This window comes from Opisthocomus hoazin, chromosome 1 (assembly GCF_030867145.1).
Source record: "Opisthocomus hoazin isolate bOpiHoa1 chromosome 1, bOpiHoa1.hap1, whole genome shotgun sequence".
Classification (NCBI taxonomy): Eukaryota; Metazoa; Chordata; class Aves; order Opisthocomiformes; family Opisthocomidae; genus Opisthocomus; species Opisthocomus hoazin.
Window position 1 is genome coordinate 63622441 of NC_134414.1, and position 18249 is coordinate 63640689.

General features: G+C 36.5%; 1 protein-coding gene across 13 annotated transcripts in view; it reads right to left on the minus strand.

The window, feature by feature from the left end:
* DOCK9 (dedicator of cytokinesis 9) overlaps window positions 1-18249 on the minus strand; it is a 142694-nt gene that overhangs the window by 46790 nt on the left and 77655 nt on the right. For all 13 annotated transcript variants that reach the window (XM_075424162.1, XM_075424170.1, XM_075424146.1 and 10 more), the window contains exons 22-30: window positions 16864-16950; window positions 16123-16212; window positions 11338-11453; window positions 11134-11203; window positions 10874-10999; window positions 10673-10744; window positions 5251-5397; window positions 4478-4561; window positions 3732-3843 (exon numbers count right to left, since the gene is read on the minus strand). In XM_075424162.1, coding sequence (XP_075280277.1) covers window positions 3732-3843; window positions 4478-4561; window positions 5251-5397; window positions 10673-10744; window positions 10874-10999; window positions 11134-11203; window positions 11338-11453; window positions 16123-16212; window positions 16864-16950 — 904 coding nt within the window. The remainder of the gene's footprint in view (window positions 1-3731; window positions 3844-4477; window positions 4562-5250; window positions 5398-10672; window positions 10745-10873; window positions 11000-11133; window positions 11204-11337; window positions 11454-16122; window positions 16213-16863; window positions 16951-18249) is intronic.

Sequence of the window (18249 nt, forward strand, 5' to 3'; positions counted from 1 at the left end):
AAGCCCAATTCACTGCATAATGATGCAGTTATTAAACAGACAATGATGATGTCTAGTCAATCAACAGAAGCTGGAGAAATCTAAATACATTATTTAAAAAAAATATTTTAAATACTGTCTAGTATTCAAAAGTGTCCCTATTCAATTTACCTGGACCAGCATGTTATAGCTGCAAGTCAAATTTTAAATTTATATTCAGGCACTGAAAAAACACACAGTGATTTTATTGTGCACATTGTATCTTTCAGGAATTTAGTTGTATGGTAGAAGGAGAATTTAATTTTTAGTCTGTGGCAGAGTCCCAGATTAGTAAATTTGCAAAACATGGATTAAGAAGTTTTAAATTTTGGTACTGCAGTTTTAAGTTCCTTCTTCATTATCTTCTACATGTATCTATTATGAATATAGACTATAAAGCCTGCTAACAACTGTGATCTTTGTTAATTGATATTCTCTAAGAAAATAGTCCTGAAAACCTGCAGTATGTAGTAAAGGTGTAATGAAGAGACTGCATTTGCAACACACATGTCCAAATCAAGACATTTCTTCTCAATATATCAGAACACAAAAGGACACAATAATATTTAAACAAGATAATTTAAATGAATCTATGGAAATTAGACCTGCATTGTAATGCAATAGGCATTTTTTCTGCTACAATTAAACAATACTATATTTTCCAGAGATATTTATATATTCAGGGCTGATTGCAATAAAATTGGAATTAAAGAACATTTTATTTGAACATCTGTGCTTAAACCTCTGCAATGCAATTTCATAAAGTATTTCTGGTAGTAACAAATCATACACTAAGCCCCACACAGATATATAGATATTATATAGACACACAACACCCCTGGCACATCTGACAAAGCAAAATCAAACTTCTCCCCTTTAGAAGTATTTTTAATGTAATAAAATAATCCAGTTCATTTATGTACTGAATATACAGCAGCTTAAGAGAAACTTCAGCTTGAAGATGTTATTTATTAGAATGTATACATGTTTAAATCTTCAGCTGAGGTGTTCAAGAGTTTCTCATATTCACTGCCACTGTTCAACGCAATAGTCAAAAATCAGATGCTAATCTCAAAGCACCTTAATTTTTCAAAGAACTCTCCCAGTAAGGGAATCCATTAAGTCAGAAAGAAACATAGATAAAACAGCACAGATGTTCCCCAGGCCTTCTTGTAACTCAGTTAAGAGCCAAACACATCACCCAAGATCTCTTTTGCTTGAGACAGCAAAACAGAGCCAGAAACACCTGATAAAGATCGTCTTTGCTGGCTGAACTCCTAGTTCACCAAGGAGCAGCATTTTACACTATTCTCAGAAACACTATTTTTTCTAGTCTAGCTCTTTTTTTAGGACCCCTAAAGCAAAAACCAGTTCCATTCTACAGAAATACTTATGCAGTGTTATTATCCAAGACACTCCTGCAGGCTGAAAAAGCCAAAGACAGAAACAAGTTCTATGCAGCTGTCAAGCTCTTAGTCCCAAATCTTGTTCCACCACCTTGATGAAAGCTTTTTTTAGTTATACTTAACTTTACTAAGCCAGTAGAGTCCACTGAATAATTATTTCAGAAAAAAAACCCCTAATCTATAAAACCATAAATTGCTAGGCAGGTTTACTTGTTACTTGCAAAAGCACTTGCTCACCTCTGCTTATTGATGTCTGCTATAGTTCAATGCCTGGAAGAAATTAATAACATCTTCACAGCCACAAACGCAATAGCAAACATACTATTTGTTTCGGCACAAGGTTTTATACACCAGAAGCCCAGCTGGGGTAAACAGGGCATTCATGACTGAGCTCCAGTGCAAAGCAACCCAGATGCACATGAGGTGGAAGCAAAAACAAGCTACAAAAGAAGAATATAGAAGCATTGATCAAGTATGCAGGGACAGTGCCAGGAAAGCCAAAGCTCAGCTACAGCTGACACTGGTAATGGACATCAATGGCAACAAGAACAGCTTCTAACACTACTGTAGCATTAAAAACCTGAATAAGGAAAACATGAGATATTTGCTGAATGGGGACTGTGATTTAGAGACAGTGGACTCGGGTAAGGCTGAATTACTCCATACCTTTGCTACCTCTTCCTTCACTGCCATGGTTCCCAGGCCTTAAGAGTCTAGAGACCAGCTTCAGGAAAGAGAATTATCTGTAGCAGATGAGGATCAGGTCAGGGATCTCCTGAGAGACCTCCTGTCATGCAAATCCACAGCACACGAAGAGATGCTGAGAGAGTTAGCCGATATTATTGAAAGACCACTCACTATCACCTTTGTTAAGCCATAGTGATCAGGGGTCTTCAGTAACTGGGACCTTGCGATGACTGAAGGTAAACATTGTGCACATCTTCAAAAAAGGGCAAGAATAATCCAGGGAACTACAGGCCTTATTTTGATCCTTGGAAAAGTCATGGAGCAAGTCATCTTGGAAGCCATTTTTCAGCAAGTGAAGGAGAAGAGTGTGACTGGGAATGGCCAGAATAGATTTATGCGAGATAAACCATGCTTGACTAACCTGTCTTCTACAATGAACTCACTAGATCCCCTCTGATAAGGGGAGAACAGCAGATGTCTATATGGTCATTGTATCCAAACTGGGACATTACAGTCTAGGTGAACAGACACCTAAATGTGTGGATCATTGGGCTCAAAGGTTGGTGGTTAATGTTTTGTACTCTAGTTGGAGACCAGCTACAAGAGGAGTTTCCCAGGGTCTATCCTATTTAATACTACTTCATCAATGACCTGAAAGAGGAGATGGAGTGCACTCTCATCAAGTTCGTGGATGGGGTACAGTCCATATGCTCAAGGGCAGGGCTGCTTTTCAGAACAATCTACATTCTATGGGAGCGGGTCAACAGAAAAGTCAATTAAATTCAATAAGGACAAATGCAAAATTCTGCACCCAGGATAGGCACACTTCCTGAAACGGTACCAGCTGTGGAATGACAAGCTTGAGAGCAGCTCTGCTGAAAAACACCTAGGGATCCAGGTGGAGAGTAGCTTCAATAGGAGTTAGCATGACATCCGGACAGCAATGAAGGCTAACAGCATACTGGGCAGTATCAACAGGATCACAGCCAGTATATCAAGGGAAGTAATTATTCCCCTATACTTGGCACTTCTGTAATACTGTGTGTAGCATTTGGGCCTTCTAGTACAAGAAAGATCTTGACCAAGCTCAGTGAAGGAATACCAAGATAGATAGAGGACTGGAGCACATGCCCAGTCAGGAGACAATGAGGGAACTGACCTTTTTCCATCTGAAAGAAGGGAGGGCCTGAGGTGACCTGAGCAGGAGATTGTACTACAGACTTACTGAAGTCCCTTTTAACCTGAGTGGGTATATGAAATAAAGTAAGTACACTAAGCCTCACACTGCACACCTACCTACAAGAGTGTTGCAGGCTTCCGCAGCTAGTGAATTAAACGCTAAGTCACGGAAAAACAGCCAACTTAACAATCATAGCAGGAAAGGGAGGCATAGTCAAGGATGCAGTTTACCATATCTTTCAATGACTAGATACTTTGGGTAGATTACTCTGCTACCTAAGCTATTCCTTTAAGTTTAAATGAAAGGATTAGAATTTTAGGCCTCCATTTAACAATTCTGATGTTTCCAGCATCTCATAGACCTGAAGTTACACAGTCTACACATCTACTAATAAAAAGGTGACATCTAAGAAACACACGATACACTTTGGAAGAATTTACCTTGGTATCTCTGAACTCTGCCTTTTCCAAATGGCATTGGTAGATTCAAAGGTATGTAGTGCTCATGATTACAGACTACACGGAGAAATTCAAATTTGAATTCAAAAAGAGTCTGCAAAAATAATTTTAAAGCATAAATTAAACAACTGATGCAGTGATTCGAATAACACATTAAAAACAGCTTTCTAACACAAAAGGGTGATTTCTCTCGGTCTTGCAGTATAAGGGATATAGACCTGTCAAAGTTCCATATGTCAGTATAAAATAATTCCAGCATAATTCACACTTCACAATAGGATATATATCTATTTACTGTCCCCATTGTCCAAAGTTATTTAAGTTTACCAGCATACTATGTATTTATGTAAGACACGTTTGGACCCAAAAAGAAATTCTTTGGACATCTGGCACATGCTTTCACCAGTACAGTAAACGTATAGAAACTTATCACTTAGCAACTCTTCCAACTTCAGCCTTTCTCACATTCATGCTTAAAATTTCTGCGCAGTGCTGCATCCCCAACCCCAACACTTCCGCAATTCACACGCTCTAGGGTGCTAAAGTTACACCTGAAGATGGAATCAAAATATTAAAAAGTGACTTGATAGAAAAAAAAATACTGTAGGTACAGCACAGGGACTTTTCATGTAACTGGGAAGAAGTCTGAAGAATTTATGCAGGACTCTACTCACATGCATCAAGAAGAGACAACTCCTAAAAACAGTTTGTTTAAAAACACCGAGTACCTTGGGATCTCCGGGGGCAAAGCAGCTGATGTAGTTATTGATTTGCTTGAAAACAAAGCCTCTATCCATAAAAGTAAAACACCTCTGGGGAAAACAAGCAAAACCAAGATAGAATTGATTTAGTACTGTCTCAGTGCTCAGTAATTATATTTCTGTATTTAACAAGTTTATTTTCCAAACATATTATTTATATTTCAGTTTGAATATAAAAACCAATTAAAATAATCAAACTAATATATGAATACTTATATCAATACCAAATTTTCCCTTCGAGTGCAGAATGTAAACAAATTGGAAATAAAATGCAGTTTGAAGAGAAGAATTCTATCTTAACAGAAATTAAAATGACACGCCACAAGCAGATTTATCTACCATTTTATTTCCCACCCTTTTTTCTCCCTACAGGATCTTGTTGGCTGAAAAAGGACAGACACTGGACATCTGTCTACATAAAATGCATGCAAACAGAACACTACTCAACATATAAGCTTTTGTAGGATTAGATAATATTTTTAAAGGAAAAAAAAAGAAAAATCAAAATACGTTTTGGATAAAATATATATTCATTAAAAAAAACCAAACTGTGCAACAGATGTCTTCTTCATTACAGAAGACGCAAATTATACTTCAATGCATTGTAACTTGGACATAGAATTACACTTGAAAAGCATAATGTATACTCAATTTTTCTACGAGTTCACTTTAATGTTCTTCAAAATCCATGAAGAAGCAGTATTATTAAAAAAGTAACCACAGAGCCCAAGTATACCTACTTTTATAAAGGCAGCAAGGCTATGGTTTGCATTTTTTGAAGCCTCTGAATTGTCTCTGTACTTCTGAGTGATGTGTGGCATCAGCATATTAACAACTGTTTCAACTGCATGATGAAAAGAAGCGGAAAATCTCTGGTTTCGCAACAGCTAGAAACAAATTTAGATAAAATATTTAAAAGTTTATAACACTAAAATATATCTGAAAACTTACTTTAGATAAGATATATATAACCTCACAGGGAGAGCGGAGACAAAAAAAGTTTTCGAATTTTCTCATTTGTCATTTAAAGTAATATTTTATTTAAATTCAAGATTTTCCTGAACTCTCTAGGCTTGGGGGGAAAAAGAGCACTTGGTTAAAAGAAAATACTATAGCATGCACTACCATCTGTTATTAAAATTCAAGCAAGGCAGTCTTTGATGACAAAACCATTTGTATAAAAGTTTATAAATGCAATGCGTGAATATTTTTCTATACTACAATAAACTTGATGACAGAAGCTAAGAATAAAAGCAAATCCTCTAATTTTATCTATCTTCCTTTCCAAAGCAGACAAAAGCTGGTTCACATCTAGTAACTGCATTATCAGACTCTCTTTTCTGTCTCAAAAAAGAAACACTTTTTGCTGTTCTGCAACTATGTTTTTAATAACTCCTTTGCCCTTTTCCACTGTGGAAATTCTCATCCATGCTTCTTTCTTCCTCTTGCTCATCAGTGACTTCGAATCTCAGCCCTTCCAGGCTTCAGAATGTTACTCTGCGTGCTTTTAAGTTTCCACAATCAGAACTGTTTCCCCTTGCTTTTAGGTAGTTTGTGATTTGGCTTCAAAGATTTTCTCTATGTTCACAATTTCTCCTTTCCACTCACCATCTGTACTGTCCTCATCAATGATTGTGCACATTCTGACACGTATTGGTCAGTGAGTTCTTTTCAGCTTTTTGGCACTGCAGAGCCTGTTTCATTTCTTTACACCTTACAATCTTTAATAAAGATTCTGTCTTTTGTCTAAAGGTACTTAATGAGAGGTGGTGTGAGGCTGAAGAAGTTGACGTTGACAAAAACTGTTTCAACTGCACAGTCATTATGTCTTTTCTTTCTGAAAACTGAAATCAAAACATCTAAGAGCTCTGAATACTTCGCTATTTAAATAGTTTTTCAAATTATATTGAATGCAACATTCCTAGGCAGAACAAGTCATTGTCAAGGTGCTGTATAAATTGATGATTACACAATTTGCTCCCTTTGTGTTTGAACTATGCTCCAAAGTTTCTAGTTCTATCTTTTAAAAAATATTTTTTAAAAATAGATATTAGTGTTGAAAAAGATCCCATATAAATATCAATAGTACTCATTAATGAAATAACAATTAAAAATTTAAAATTCTGTTGATGGGTATGCCAGTCTGTATCCTACGATACTCTTGTAATTCAGTCTTTGTTGGACAGTAATTAAATATTGCTAAAAATACTACAGAAATCTTGCTACAGAAATAATTTTGCTGCATCCAGAAGCACATCTTTTTACCAGATCTCATAAGTAGGAAATACCTGAATATATGTTCCATTTATTACTTTACCCAATAAGACAGAAAACAGCTAGCAAAAAAATTTAATTGATATTTAAGGGGCTTGTAAATCAAAAAGCAATGTTCAGGAACAAGGACACATGCAAACAAGAGGCAAGTTTCACTCCTTCTTTCAGGTCACAGGGAAGATGACAACGAGGTTAGTTCTAAAAGTGGAAATGCCTTTTTTAACATGAAATGTGGAGACAACAAAAATCTGTCATAAAAAGTCACTCCAGTAGTTTATAAGCTATGAACTTCATGTTATTGCAGGGGAAGAATGGGAACAGCAGTTCAAGGTGATACACAGCAAAGTACTAAAAACTAAAGGTGCGTATTAAAAGAATTTGTTTCCTTTGTACAATTCACAGAATCACAGAATGTTAGGAGTTGGAAGGGACCCCTGTGGGTCATCTAGTCCAACCCTCCTGCCGAAGCAGGGTCACCTACAGCAGGCTGCACAGGACCTCGTCCAGGTGGGTCTTGAATATCTCCAGAGAAGGAGACTCCACAACCTCCCTGGGTAGCCTGTTCCAGTGCTCCGTCAGTTCATATTTGGGGGATGCTTTTGAAGATACTAAATATTAACCTGAAATAAATGGGGTTGCTATACAGTAAGTATACCTAGCATGCAGAACACACTATTGAGTGGGACTTCAATAGAAACCACACACATATTTTCCAGGATCAAGCTTAGGGGTTTGGGAGCAGGGGTTTTGGTTTGATTTTTTTTTTCCTCTTAGTCTAGTAGCAATGCGAATGCTCACCAATGGTTGAATACCATAATGGTTCCAATGACAGAATACCATAACAAGAGAGGCAGATTATATAGGAGGAGATACTAAAAACACAGACACTGGCTGAGAGGTTGTGGATTCTCCTTCTCTGGAGATATTCAAAACCTGCCTGGATGAGGTCCTGTGCAGCCTGCTGTAGGTGACCCTGCTTCGGCAGGGGGGTTGGACTAGATGGTCCCCAGAGGTCCCTTCCAACCCCTACCACTCTGTGATTCTGTGAAAATGCATTTGGGTTTTGTTCGCTTAAGCAGATTCCTGCTTTAAAAAAATATTATATTCTACTGTACTTATTTTATCCACCATCTGATCTCAATTTAAAAATGTAATCCCTATTGTAAGGAATTTATAATTAAATTAAGTGGGTGTGCACGACAGCAAGTTTGTGGTTTCTTTGAAGTTTTTTTTTTAAACCAATATGCTGTTTTCAAACTTGTCAGGATTTCTGTAGGTTTGTTAAAATTGGGAAAAATTATATAAACTTTGTTTAGCCCAGCAAAAATAGCATATTGTTATTTTTCAGTATCACCTACCAAATCGAAAAGAAAACACCCTGAAGCTATACAGGTTTCACAGAATAATACTTTCATTTCAGTTGAACTGATTAAATTAATACAATTAATTTAACTGATTATATTAAGCTCAAAATAGCGGGGTGAAATACAAAATACTCTATTCGCAGACTGAACAGACGCACAGACTCCTTCCTCAAGGAACATCAAATCAATAATGGAAATTTAAGTTTACAGATCCTGAATTATTTGAACAGATACTATGAAATCGAAAAAAGTGAAGAACAAAAAAAGGCCATCTGAATATTTTTCTTGCTTTGGTTTGCATTAACAGTATTTCTACTGATTAGGGGTAGAAAAAGTTGTCTTTTCTTTTGGCTAGAAACTTTAAGAAATTCCCAAACATCTGATCACTTAACACAAGCAAGAAGTTTGACATCTCAAATGTGAAAGGATGAACTGCAGTACATGCCCAGCAAACCCTCTGTACATATATTTGCTTTCTAAAAACTCCTAAACAAGCGGTAGCTGTCACAGTTCCCTAGACAGTTTAAGAAGTTAGTGATAAAAGCCTGCCCTCTTTCACCCTTCAGAAGATTATTTAATCTGTAGTACTTGTACCATGTAAATACTCAACCTCCCCCCACCCCCTCAAACTAAAGACCTATTTCTAGATTAACAGACTACAAATACGAAGTAAAAGCTTATGTCCCTATATTAGAGTGCATCAGGTTGGTTTTGCACAGAACATGTCTTTCCTGACAATTTTTTAATCTGTTTTTAAAAAATCTCTCAATTAAGTTTCCAGAATTTCCAGAATGACTGCTCCAATTAAAAGCTGAGATTTTACTTTTTAGTAACAGAAAGGGCATCATTATCTTCTTCATGACATGTTAAATGGAGACAACTCCTTTTCTTTATATAAAAATGCAAGACAGCAGCTAGAATCGCACGACACTACAAGCAAAAGTTTGAGGTCCTCTTCAAGTGCAAAATAACAGGATGAAGTCAGATATTCTTTGCAGGTTTTATCTACTCACAGAAACTAACAGTCACAATAAAACACAGCTGGGCAGACTGAGGTGGGGGAAGTTAAGCTTAAAACACACAGCTGATTTTGCTACTAAATGAGGAGCCTCACCAACTGACAGAGCTCCTCCTGCATTCCAGAGCAGCAGGGGAAAAAAGAGTTATGCATGTTACATATTCTTCTCCTTATTTAATTCAAATAGTTTATTTTTTTTTAATTTTAAAATCCTTCTATTTCTACAAACAGTGCAATGTTGAGCCTATTATCTTTATTATGTGATGTATTTCAGTAGAATGTATAGTTCAACCTGAATCCCTAAATCTTCCCCTTTATTATGATATTCTGCAAATTATGGTTCAGTAATTAGGGCTAAAATGAGTACAGTTGAATTAAGGCAGATTTTTTTATTGCTAGATGACAGTCAGTCTGGTGACATGATTTAATTCATCTAATTAAAAGTAAACCAGAAACGTGAACAGGAAAACATTTTTATTCTGTATAATTATTCTAAGAAAAAGTGATGGTTACTAGCATTTGGACATCAAGCATGTTACTTTAGACAGTATCTAATGATGAAAAACTCATTTGACCAATTATCACAGGGAGTTCACATACTTCCTAAATGAAAAATGAATCAATAACCTCTTTAAAGATGAAATCTATTGAAATAGAAAAGTCCAGACACTTAAAGTAAGTTGAACTGGCACTCAGACTCTACTGATCATACCACAGCAGAACAGTATTAAGTGTAGCACTCTAAAGCTTTTTTCCTGATCATTGTCCAATTATCCTTTTCCCTCCCCACGGAGTTCAGACTTCCAGTTATGTTCTAAACACACAGTGAAAATGTTACGCAGTTGGGACTACTTGGTATACGTAAAACTTTACTTTCAAGACTTGCTTGAATACAGAAGTATGTAAACTAAAAAGCTGTCACCAACATAAGAAGAATACTGCTTATAGGCCAAGCTGGTAGAAAAATGTCCACTTCTAAAATTTTAGCATTATCTTTCCAGCATGGGAAATAACACAGAAACTAGTATTGATACTTCTTATTGCATACAGAAGGACTGTAAATTGCGTGATTCACTCTTCTCCAAATAATTTTATATCACAAGTACTGTACTGCTCTGGAAAAAGACCACATATTTTTGGATAGTACTTACATTAAAATTCACAGTGATATCTATTGCTTCCAGCTTCATTGTACCATAAGTATTAAGAAATCTTAGTAACGAGTCTGACTATTCACACAGACTGTTCTACTGTACGGATTTTAAGGGCTGTCTATCCTTTTAAATGCTGAATCTAGCCTTGTAGTTTTTTCTGTCTAATATTTAACTGATTTCTCCTGCTGCTTTGTTTTTCCCCTCCCTTTCTTACATGATTATTATATATAAATCATAACCATGTATATATGAAACTTTTTCTTCTAATATACAATAAAAATACATGACTGGAGAAAGAAGAAACTATACAAATACTCTTTAGAATAACATTTTTTTCCAAAAGTTGACATACCTTCACTTTAGAGTTTTCTATCAAATGCTGAGCCATTGATTTTATCAGAACTTCAAAGAAAAACCAAGAATACTGCAGAGAAAATAAAACATTCTGTAAAATTGCCACACGCATTCAACAACTGTTTCAATACAATTAGTTTGTATTCTTCAGTTATGATGACGTAAGAACATACAGTAAAAAGTATAGTTCAAGATATACCTTAAGTAGCTTGTTGCTTGTAAGAAAGTCAGCAGATGGCTTTAAAATTGTTGTCATGGACTTTGCCAATTCTTCATGTACTGTCTTATATTCAGAAGCAACATAGGGTTCAGCTTTATAAGCATACTTGGGGAGAAAAAACAGAATAGAATATGAAACTATGCCATAATAGAAAACAATTGAAATTGAAGAGATGCAACTAAATTTAAATATAGTCTTTTTAGAGAAATAAAGAAAAGTACACATTTACTTTTACCTACCTTGACATAAGACCTCAGGTAGCTATCCAATCCTTCTTCATGGCACTGAGCAACAATATGGATAATAACCCTAAACAGAAGTCAGAAATTAAGTAAGCCTACAAAGAACGCTATGATTGCAACAGCAAAAATGCTACCCAGTTACAGATTTATGTGATAACCCAGTCATCACTTAAACTCTATGAAGCACTTACAATTCTTTACCTTGTCACATTGACTGCAACTTCCTCTTGAGTTGCTCTAGTGAGAACTCTAAACAACTGGTTTAGAACAGTTGGCAGGAAAGCTATCATCACATGGCCTTCCATAGCATGAAGGCTCTAAAAGAAAGCAGTAATACTGTCACTCCCTTGAAACAACAGCATTTAAATCACAAGTTCTGAAACCATAAAGTTTAATGCAAATCTTTTTCCAAAAATACGTGCTGCTTGCACTATTTGGTGTTAATTACCTGAAATACAACTGCACAGAAAGCAATTGAGAATAGTTTCCAACATAAACGTTTGGCAAATATTTTCTACATTAAGGTAAAATAGGGGTAAAAATTAGGCTTTGTTTAAAGGATTTTAGAAATAATTATTTGTACTTTTCCACTGAAATGCATACTAGATAAAATTTCAATGAAAAGACAACAGCTGATACTGACACTCTGGTGTACTTCGCTATTTCATCCACGAATGCAGACATTTAGCAAACAGAAGTTCCACAAAAACATACGGACTGCTTACCTGTGACAAATGCAACACTACTTATCCTAGTTACCGCAAAACAATAAACTAATATGTTAAACAAATAGAAAGAACTAAAATCCCTAACTACCTAATGCTGGAAATTGGAGATAGTGAATTACTAACGACTCAACTTCTTCATGATATGCCTTTGCATTCCATCACATGCAAAAGATGGTAGACATAACCACCCTGACATAAAAGGCAGTGTATGGCATTTCATCTGACATTGTTTTATACCACAAAATTCCCTGGAGTTAAAGGGAGTTTGACAAAAAAGGGTATATTTGCTCAACATGCATACAGACAACACATTTCAAACATTTCCATTCAGTGTTAAAGTAGCTGTCTTGTCTTCAAATGTTGGCCTGTATGCACTTTCACTATTCAGGACTCAGTCTTCCCTCCTATGTAATGTGCGATTTTCCTTGGAAACAGCAGTCATACGCTACAGTATCTTTTCTATAAGTCTTGAATATCAGAGCATTGGGTAAACATGCAAGTGGAACTTAAGCTCATACTTTTGTCTAGGATGCAGACATTTTTTGGTAAAGGTGCTGTTTTAACTAGGACTCTGAAGTGGACTCGTAACCCAATTTCTGATGCCTTTGAGTATTCAACCACACTTAGACTGCCAGAAGTAGCTGTGCCCTTTGATTTCTCAGGCAACAGCACAGTTAACTACAAGCAGATACCATCAACTTATGAGATGCTAAATGATATCTGGGCTCATGAAACATGAAGGAAAGTGTACAAACATCTTGAGTCACGTGAGTCTCAGAAAACCTTTAATCAGAAGTGTTAGATGCTGCTTACACAAAATCCTGTTAGGGAGGGCAAGAGCAGATAGAGAATAGAAGCACACTTATCAGGTTTGGTAACTCAAGATACTCTGTAGCTCTGTAACTGTATCATGCTGACTTCGTGGAGGAAACTAAATCCCAGGTATTTAAATGCGTCATAACCATTATAGCATAGACATTACCTGCAGTAAACTGTCACCAGCAAACTGAAACGCTGATCTCTCAAAAATGTGTAGCCCATAGGCTGGCCAAGTCTGGCACAGGTAGGTACAGGCTGACACACAGCAGGCAAGCTCAGTACACAGAAGTAAAAAGTACTTGCGTCCCTGGGAGGCCTAGCTATAGACAGGAATTTGGCCCAAAGGAACTGAGAATGGCCATAATTTGTATTTAACACAGAAGACAACATTTGTTTTCTGTTACTGTGAAGCAAGGCAGAAAAGTCAACATGATGTGTTAACCTAGTGGTGTGGAACATGTTCACATCGTGTGGTGAGAGTGTTCTGGTGTTTGATGACAAGAAAAAGTTATAAAAAGAGGCTCTGTGGTTGCATTATTCTGTCCCAGGGACTTTGGCAAGACATGGTCTTGTCACTGAACCTAAAGATTTTGCTAATGTGGAATTAATATAAATGTTAATAAATTGTTTAAACAAAGGAATAAGCTACCATCTCATCACGAGACCATACACAAGTGAAGTAAATCACAAGATTTGGGAGTGATCTGACGGATCATTCTTTTGCGCTTTCCCTAAAACAATACTCTAAAATCTGATGGTCATTTTGTTCTACCAGACTAACAAGAGTTGTGAATATCAAGAAAAGAATCAAGTCTTTGATTCCAGCAAAGTGTCATTTTTGACCGTCAGTGGGTAGCCAGATACATCTGAAAATTCCATGCTAGTCCCTAGAAGAGATTTTGATTATACCAGATTCAAGTAGAGCTCTGGTAAAGCTAAACAGTGGGATTTCTTGAAGCACTGTGAATTTCGATGAATCAAACAGGTGAGAAACTGACTGAGGGTTGTTTACAACTTCAGCTCCTGAGGTAAGAATCAACCAGCTGCCCACATCAAAGTACAGGGCCGCTCCATTCCTCATAAAATTAAGTCACTGCTGTCAGGACACTGGTAAAGAGGCTTTATATGGTATGCAAACTGATTTTTTTACTAATAATGATTCAGACTTGTCATATATGCAGTGATTTTAGTAATAATGGTTCTTCTCATGTAACACCTGACTGTTTCCCAGACCAATTGTTTATACTGCAGCACTAAGAAAGAGCAAATTCTGGTTTTTCACCCGAACTTATCAATAAAGACATCCAAGTCAACTGGATTCAACTCATTTTCAACTGGAACGGGTTGCCCAGAGAGGAAGAAACATTCAAGGCCAGGCTGGACAGGGCTCTGAGCAACCTCATCTAGTTGAAGATGCCCCTGCTCACTGCAGGGGTGCTGGGCTAGATCACCTCTAACAGTCTCTTCCAACCCAAAGCATTCTATGATTCTAATTCCCTGAGGTCCAGTATGGGCAAGAATCCTTCCCTTCTCAATACCAGAAAACATCTGCCATTTTCTATGGCACCTCAACTAGCAGGAAGGCTACATCCCTTGAAAAAGAGTGATGGGAACGATACTGACAATTTTCAAGAGCTTTAATGAGCCACAGGTCAGACTCTAAGACCCCACCAGAACATACCATCTTTACTATACAGAGTGGAAAAAAGACAGGTTAAGTCCAATGATAAAGGTTCGGTGTCCCAGCTGATCTCAAAACCAGAACCACAGAACAAGAAGGCAAAGCTGCACCAATGAGAAAAGTGCTTTTTATGACTAGGACTTCTAAAAATCTGGATGATTGCTTTATATTTTGATAGAACATGAGAGGAAATTGAATACTGATAACTTTAAACCCCTTGACAAAAAAGTACGAGGAGTAGGAAGTAAGAGGTAAAGAAGTTCCCTTCTTTAAACAGAAATCTCAGACAGCAGGACCACAATCTCCCAGAAGGATTATTACTTGGAGAAAGACGGAATATTGCCCTTGGCCTCAAGGCAAGATGAAACACTCTGAAGCAGCAGTTATTCTCCTCTTCTGTCTCTACTGAAGAGATTTCTTCAGGGCACAAACCACATATCCATAGTTAGAAAGACTATATTTTGAAAAGCGTCACAATGACAGAGTTGTGTTGTATCAGGGAGGGATTCTGCACAAGCTGTCTCTGACTCCAGTAGGGCCTCTTGATACTGCAGTGTGCTGTCTTGAAGCTGAAACACTACCAGGCTTAGCACTGGTGCCATCTAACTGGGCACTATTTGGTACAATTACTGCTGCAGAAAGCAGTGGAAATAAGGATGGCTCCAGATCCATAATTATCAAGGAACTCAAAACAGACACAGTAAGCGAGAAATACAGAGAAACGACATCTTACATCAAAACAAGAATACCAGCAGCAGAAACCCAAGTGAGAGGCATCTCTAGTGACTCAGTCTAAGTTACCACGGAGGATGATGAGGTTCAGCTACAAGCCTACTTGCTCTTTGCCTTACCGTTCTGATGTGAAGCTATCATGGTCAGAATCCATTTAAGAGTTTGTATTATTGTCATACACTTTGTCAGCATGTTTTGGGATCGCAAAGTTTCAGAGTAAGGACAAACAGAAGACTGACAAACAGGTCTGTCAGTAAAAAATGGCAATAACAATTTAAAAAAAAAAAAACTACTTCCAAATAGACTTATTCCATCTGCCTGCTGATAACGTACTGTGTCCTGTTTTGTACCAAAGTTGATCACAGATGTCTTCGGGCAAGGAATACGAATCAGAGCCAAGGTTTTAGCATAACCAAGGTCACAAAGCAAGGCCAGTTCAGAAGTGTGCCACATTCAACAGTTAAGTTCTTACTTAAATGTCCTGAGTATATAGTCCAATTTTATTAATTGATGGAATTCAATTACAATAGTAAACTCTGTTGCCCCTAAGAAAATCAGAAGCTACTTGTGATACATTGAATAGATTTTAAGACTGAATTTTGGGCTTCATATTACAAATGTGGCCTACTCGGTTAAGACAAAATTGCTGCGGAACCCATGCACTCTATTGATGTAATCCTGAAAGAGAACTGTAGATGTGACAATGATAACCTCCTAAGCAAAATTTTAGAAAACCAAGAGTCATCATTCCTTATCATTCCCATGTGCAGTTCAGTATGATTATGTTGACAACCTAAGTCGCCAGTGTTTTGAAATTATCACTCAGAAGGCTGACCAATACTGTCTCATTATTTCCTTGTGGTTTCCTCTTATATTGAAATTGTAAATTTATCTGGGGCAGAAAGTATCTTTTTCTTCTTTTATACTGCATATTCTACTAATGAGACCCAGAAAATGACTGAAGCTCCCATGTTTTGCAGAAGTAGTAATAAATAATATAAACTGTTATTCACTGCCATTTTATACCTTCAGATATTTTACGAGATCAGTTCCTAGTGCACGAGCTCCAGACTCTGTTTTCTGACAGTACTGAAAAAAATTATGCAAGTGCTGGTCCTGTCAAAGATGAAAAGAAAACAAATTAAACAATATCTAACATTATTATCCATAATATAAAACAGAACACATTCAAAATATTTATATATAGAAATCCATATACATGTCCATAGATTAAACTCTCTAAAATAACTGATGTGCACTACTCCGAGGACTAAGTTAGTCTACATGTAACACTGATCTTTTTTAACCCATGCAAGAAGCTTCCAGTGATTTTTGAATATCCGTTAGACAAAACACCACCTATATTTGCTTCAAGCCAACTGACATGCAGAAAATAGCATACTTAATGTTAGTTATCCCAACTGATCAGAATATGTATTTTATGGGCAGCTATAACAGGACTCACTGCTTCGTAGACATGCCAGTAAATAGCTCTCAGACAACTATGACTTCTCATGTAACAGGAAAATTCAGACTGGATTGGATGACAATGTTAGACAAAAGGCTCACTTTTTTAATAGCTTCCATTTAAGATCTACTGTTTTTCATAGCTGTTGTGAGAGACATACCATGCAGAGTATCCAAGAGACAAAAAAAATTAGATATCAGCATATTGAGTTAAAGAATCCTCCAAAATATTCTATAAACATACATCACACACACATTATTCCTAAAACTTTCTTTAATTTACTTTGTTTTATAACTCACCTGCGTATACACAGTTGACACCAGATGAGTGGATATTTTTAACAGTTGTTTGCCTCCATCTACCCACTTAATTTCAGGACCAGAATGCTGCATGGACACATGCAGAGGAAAAGTAAAATCATGAAGCAGTATACTAGAGAAAAACAATTTGTTTATAGTACCACAAACAACACTTTTTTTTAAAGAAACAGGTTGAAGAAATGTGTGCAATGAATAAAGTCATAAAAAAAGGAAAAATATGCAGGCAATATTACCAAAAGCATTTATGAAGCTTAAAATGTTTTTTAAAAGTCCCACATTACTTTCCTCACTGGCTAACAAAATTGCTTCTCTAAGTCACAGGCTTTGTGTTTCCCCTACAACTCTATAAAGAAACTTCTACCTAGAGAGAAGTATCTATCAGCTTTCTGAGAAAAATACACAAGAATTTCCACAGATACTGACACAGTTTAAACCTTAACATAGATCACCAATAGGTAGCAGTCGTCACTTTCTTCCCATCCCATTTCCAAAGAACTACGAATGGGAATGCTCAGCTGTCTACCCTGGCAATCAGTTATGGACAGATTTTACTGGTAGATCTACAACTAGTCTTATTGTTTTAACCTTCTACCCATGTGCATGAGCAGAGACAAACAGCAGAGGCATAAAGAATACGCCTACGATGTGAAAAGATGAAAGATGTGAAAGAAATGATGGTTGGAAAGCTTACAGCAGAGTTTAAAAAAGAAAAGGTGGTAGAGAAGGAGGAACTTGCTGTTGATTTTAGGCGTCTTCCTCCAAAATGAGTCAATTTTGTCTCTGCATTTCATTTGTTTAGCCAAATCCCCTATCATATTTTACATTTTGTATCCTCCTTGGTATCATTTTTATCACTATAATTTTGCAAGCTTTCTGCTTTGAAAAATACGACCATAAATTTTACTAGTGAAGTATAAAGATCACAAAAATCAAGATGTGAGAATAAGACTTTTTCAGGAATAAAGGACTTACTGAAAGGAGACAGCATGAAATGCTAAAAAAAATTTAGTAAAGGACTTCAGATTATTTGCATATCTTCATAAACTCAAAATAGTTTAATATATTCAAAGATTACTGTAACTTCTAACTAATTATTACTATATAAACCACAAGAATTAAACATTTCCTAAGTACACCAGCTAAATAATGACAGAAGTAAGTACTTAACCATTTAAATGAAAAACTATATCAGGGCGGGTTGGTTCAGATTGTTTGGGTTGGTTTGTTTCCTTTAGGTCAGATGTCTAACTTTTGCAAAACACTCTGTTTCAACTATAAAAGAAAAAAAATTCTACTAGAAAATGACTTAAATCTTATCAGACCAGGACATTACAACCAAACCTTCTCTCCACATCTTTTTTGTTT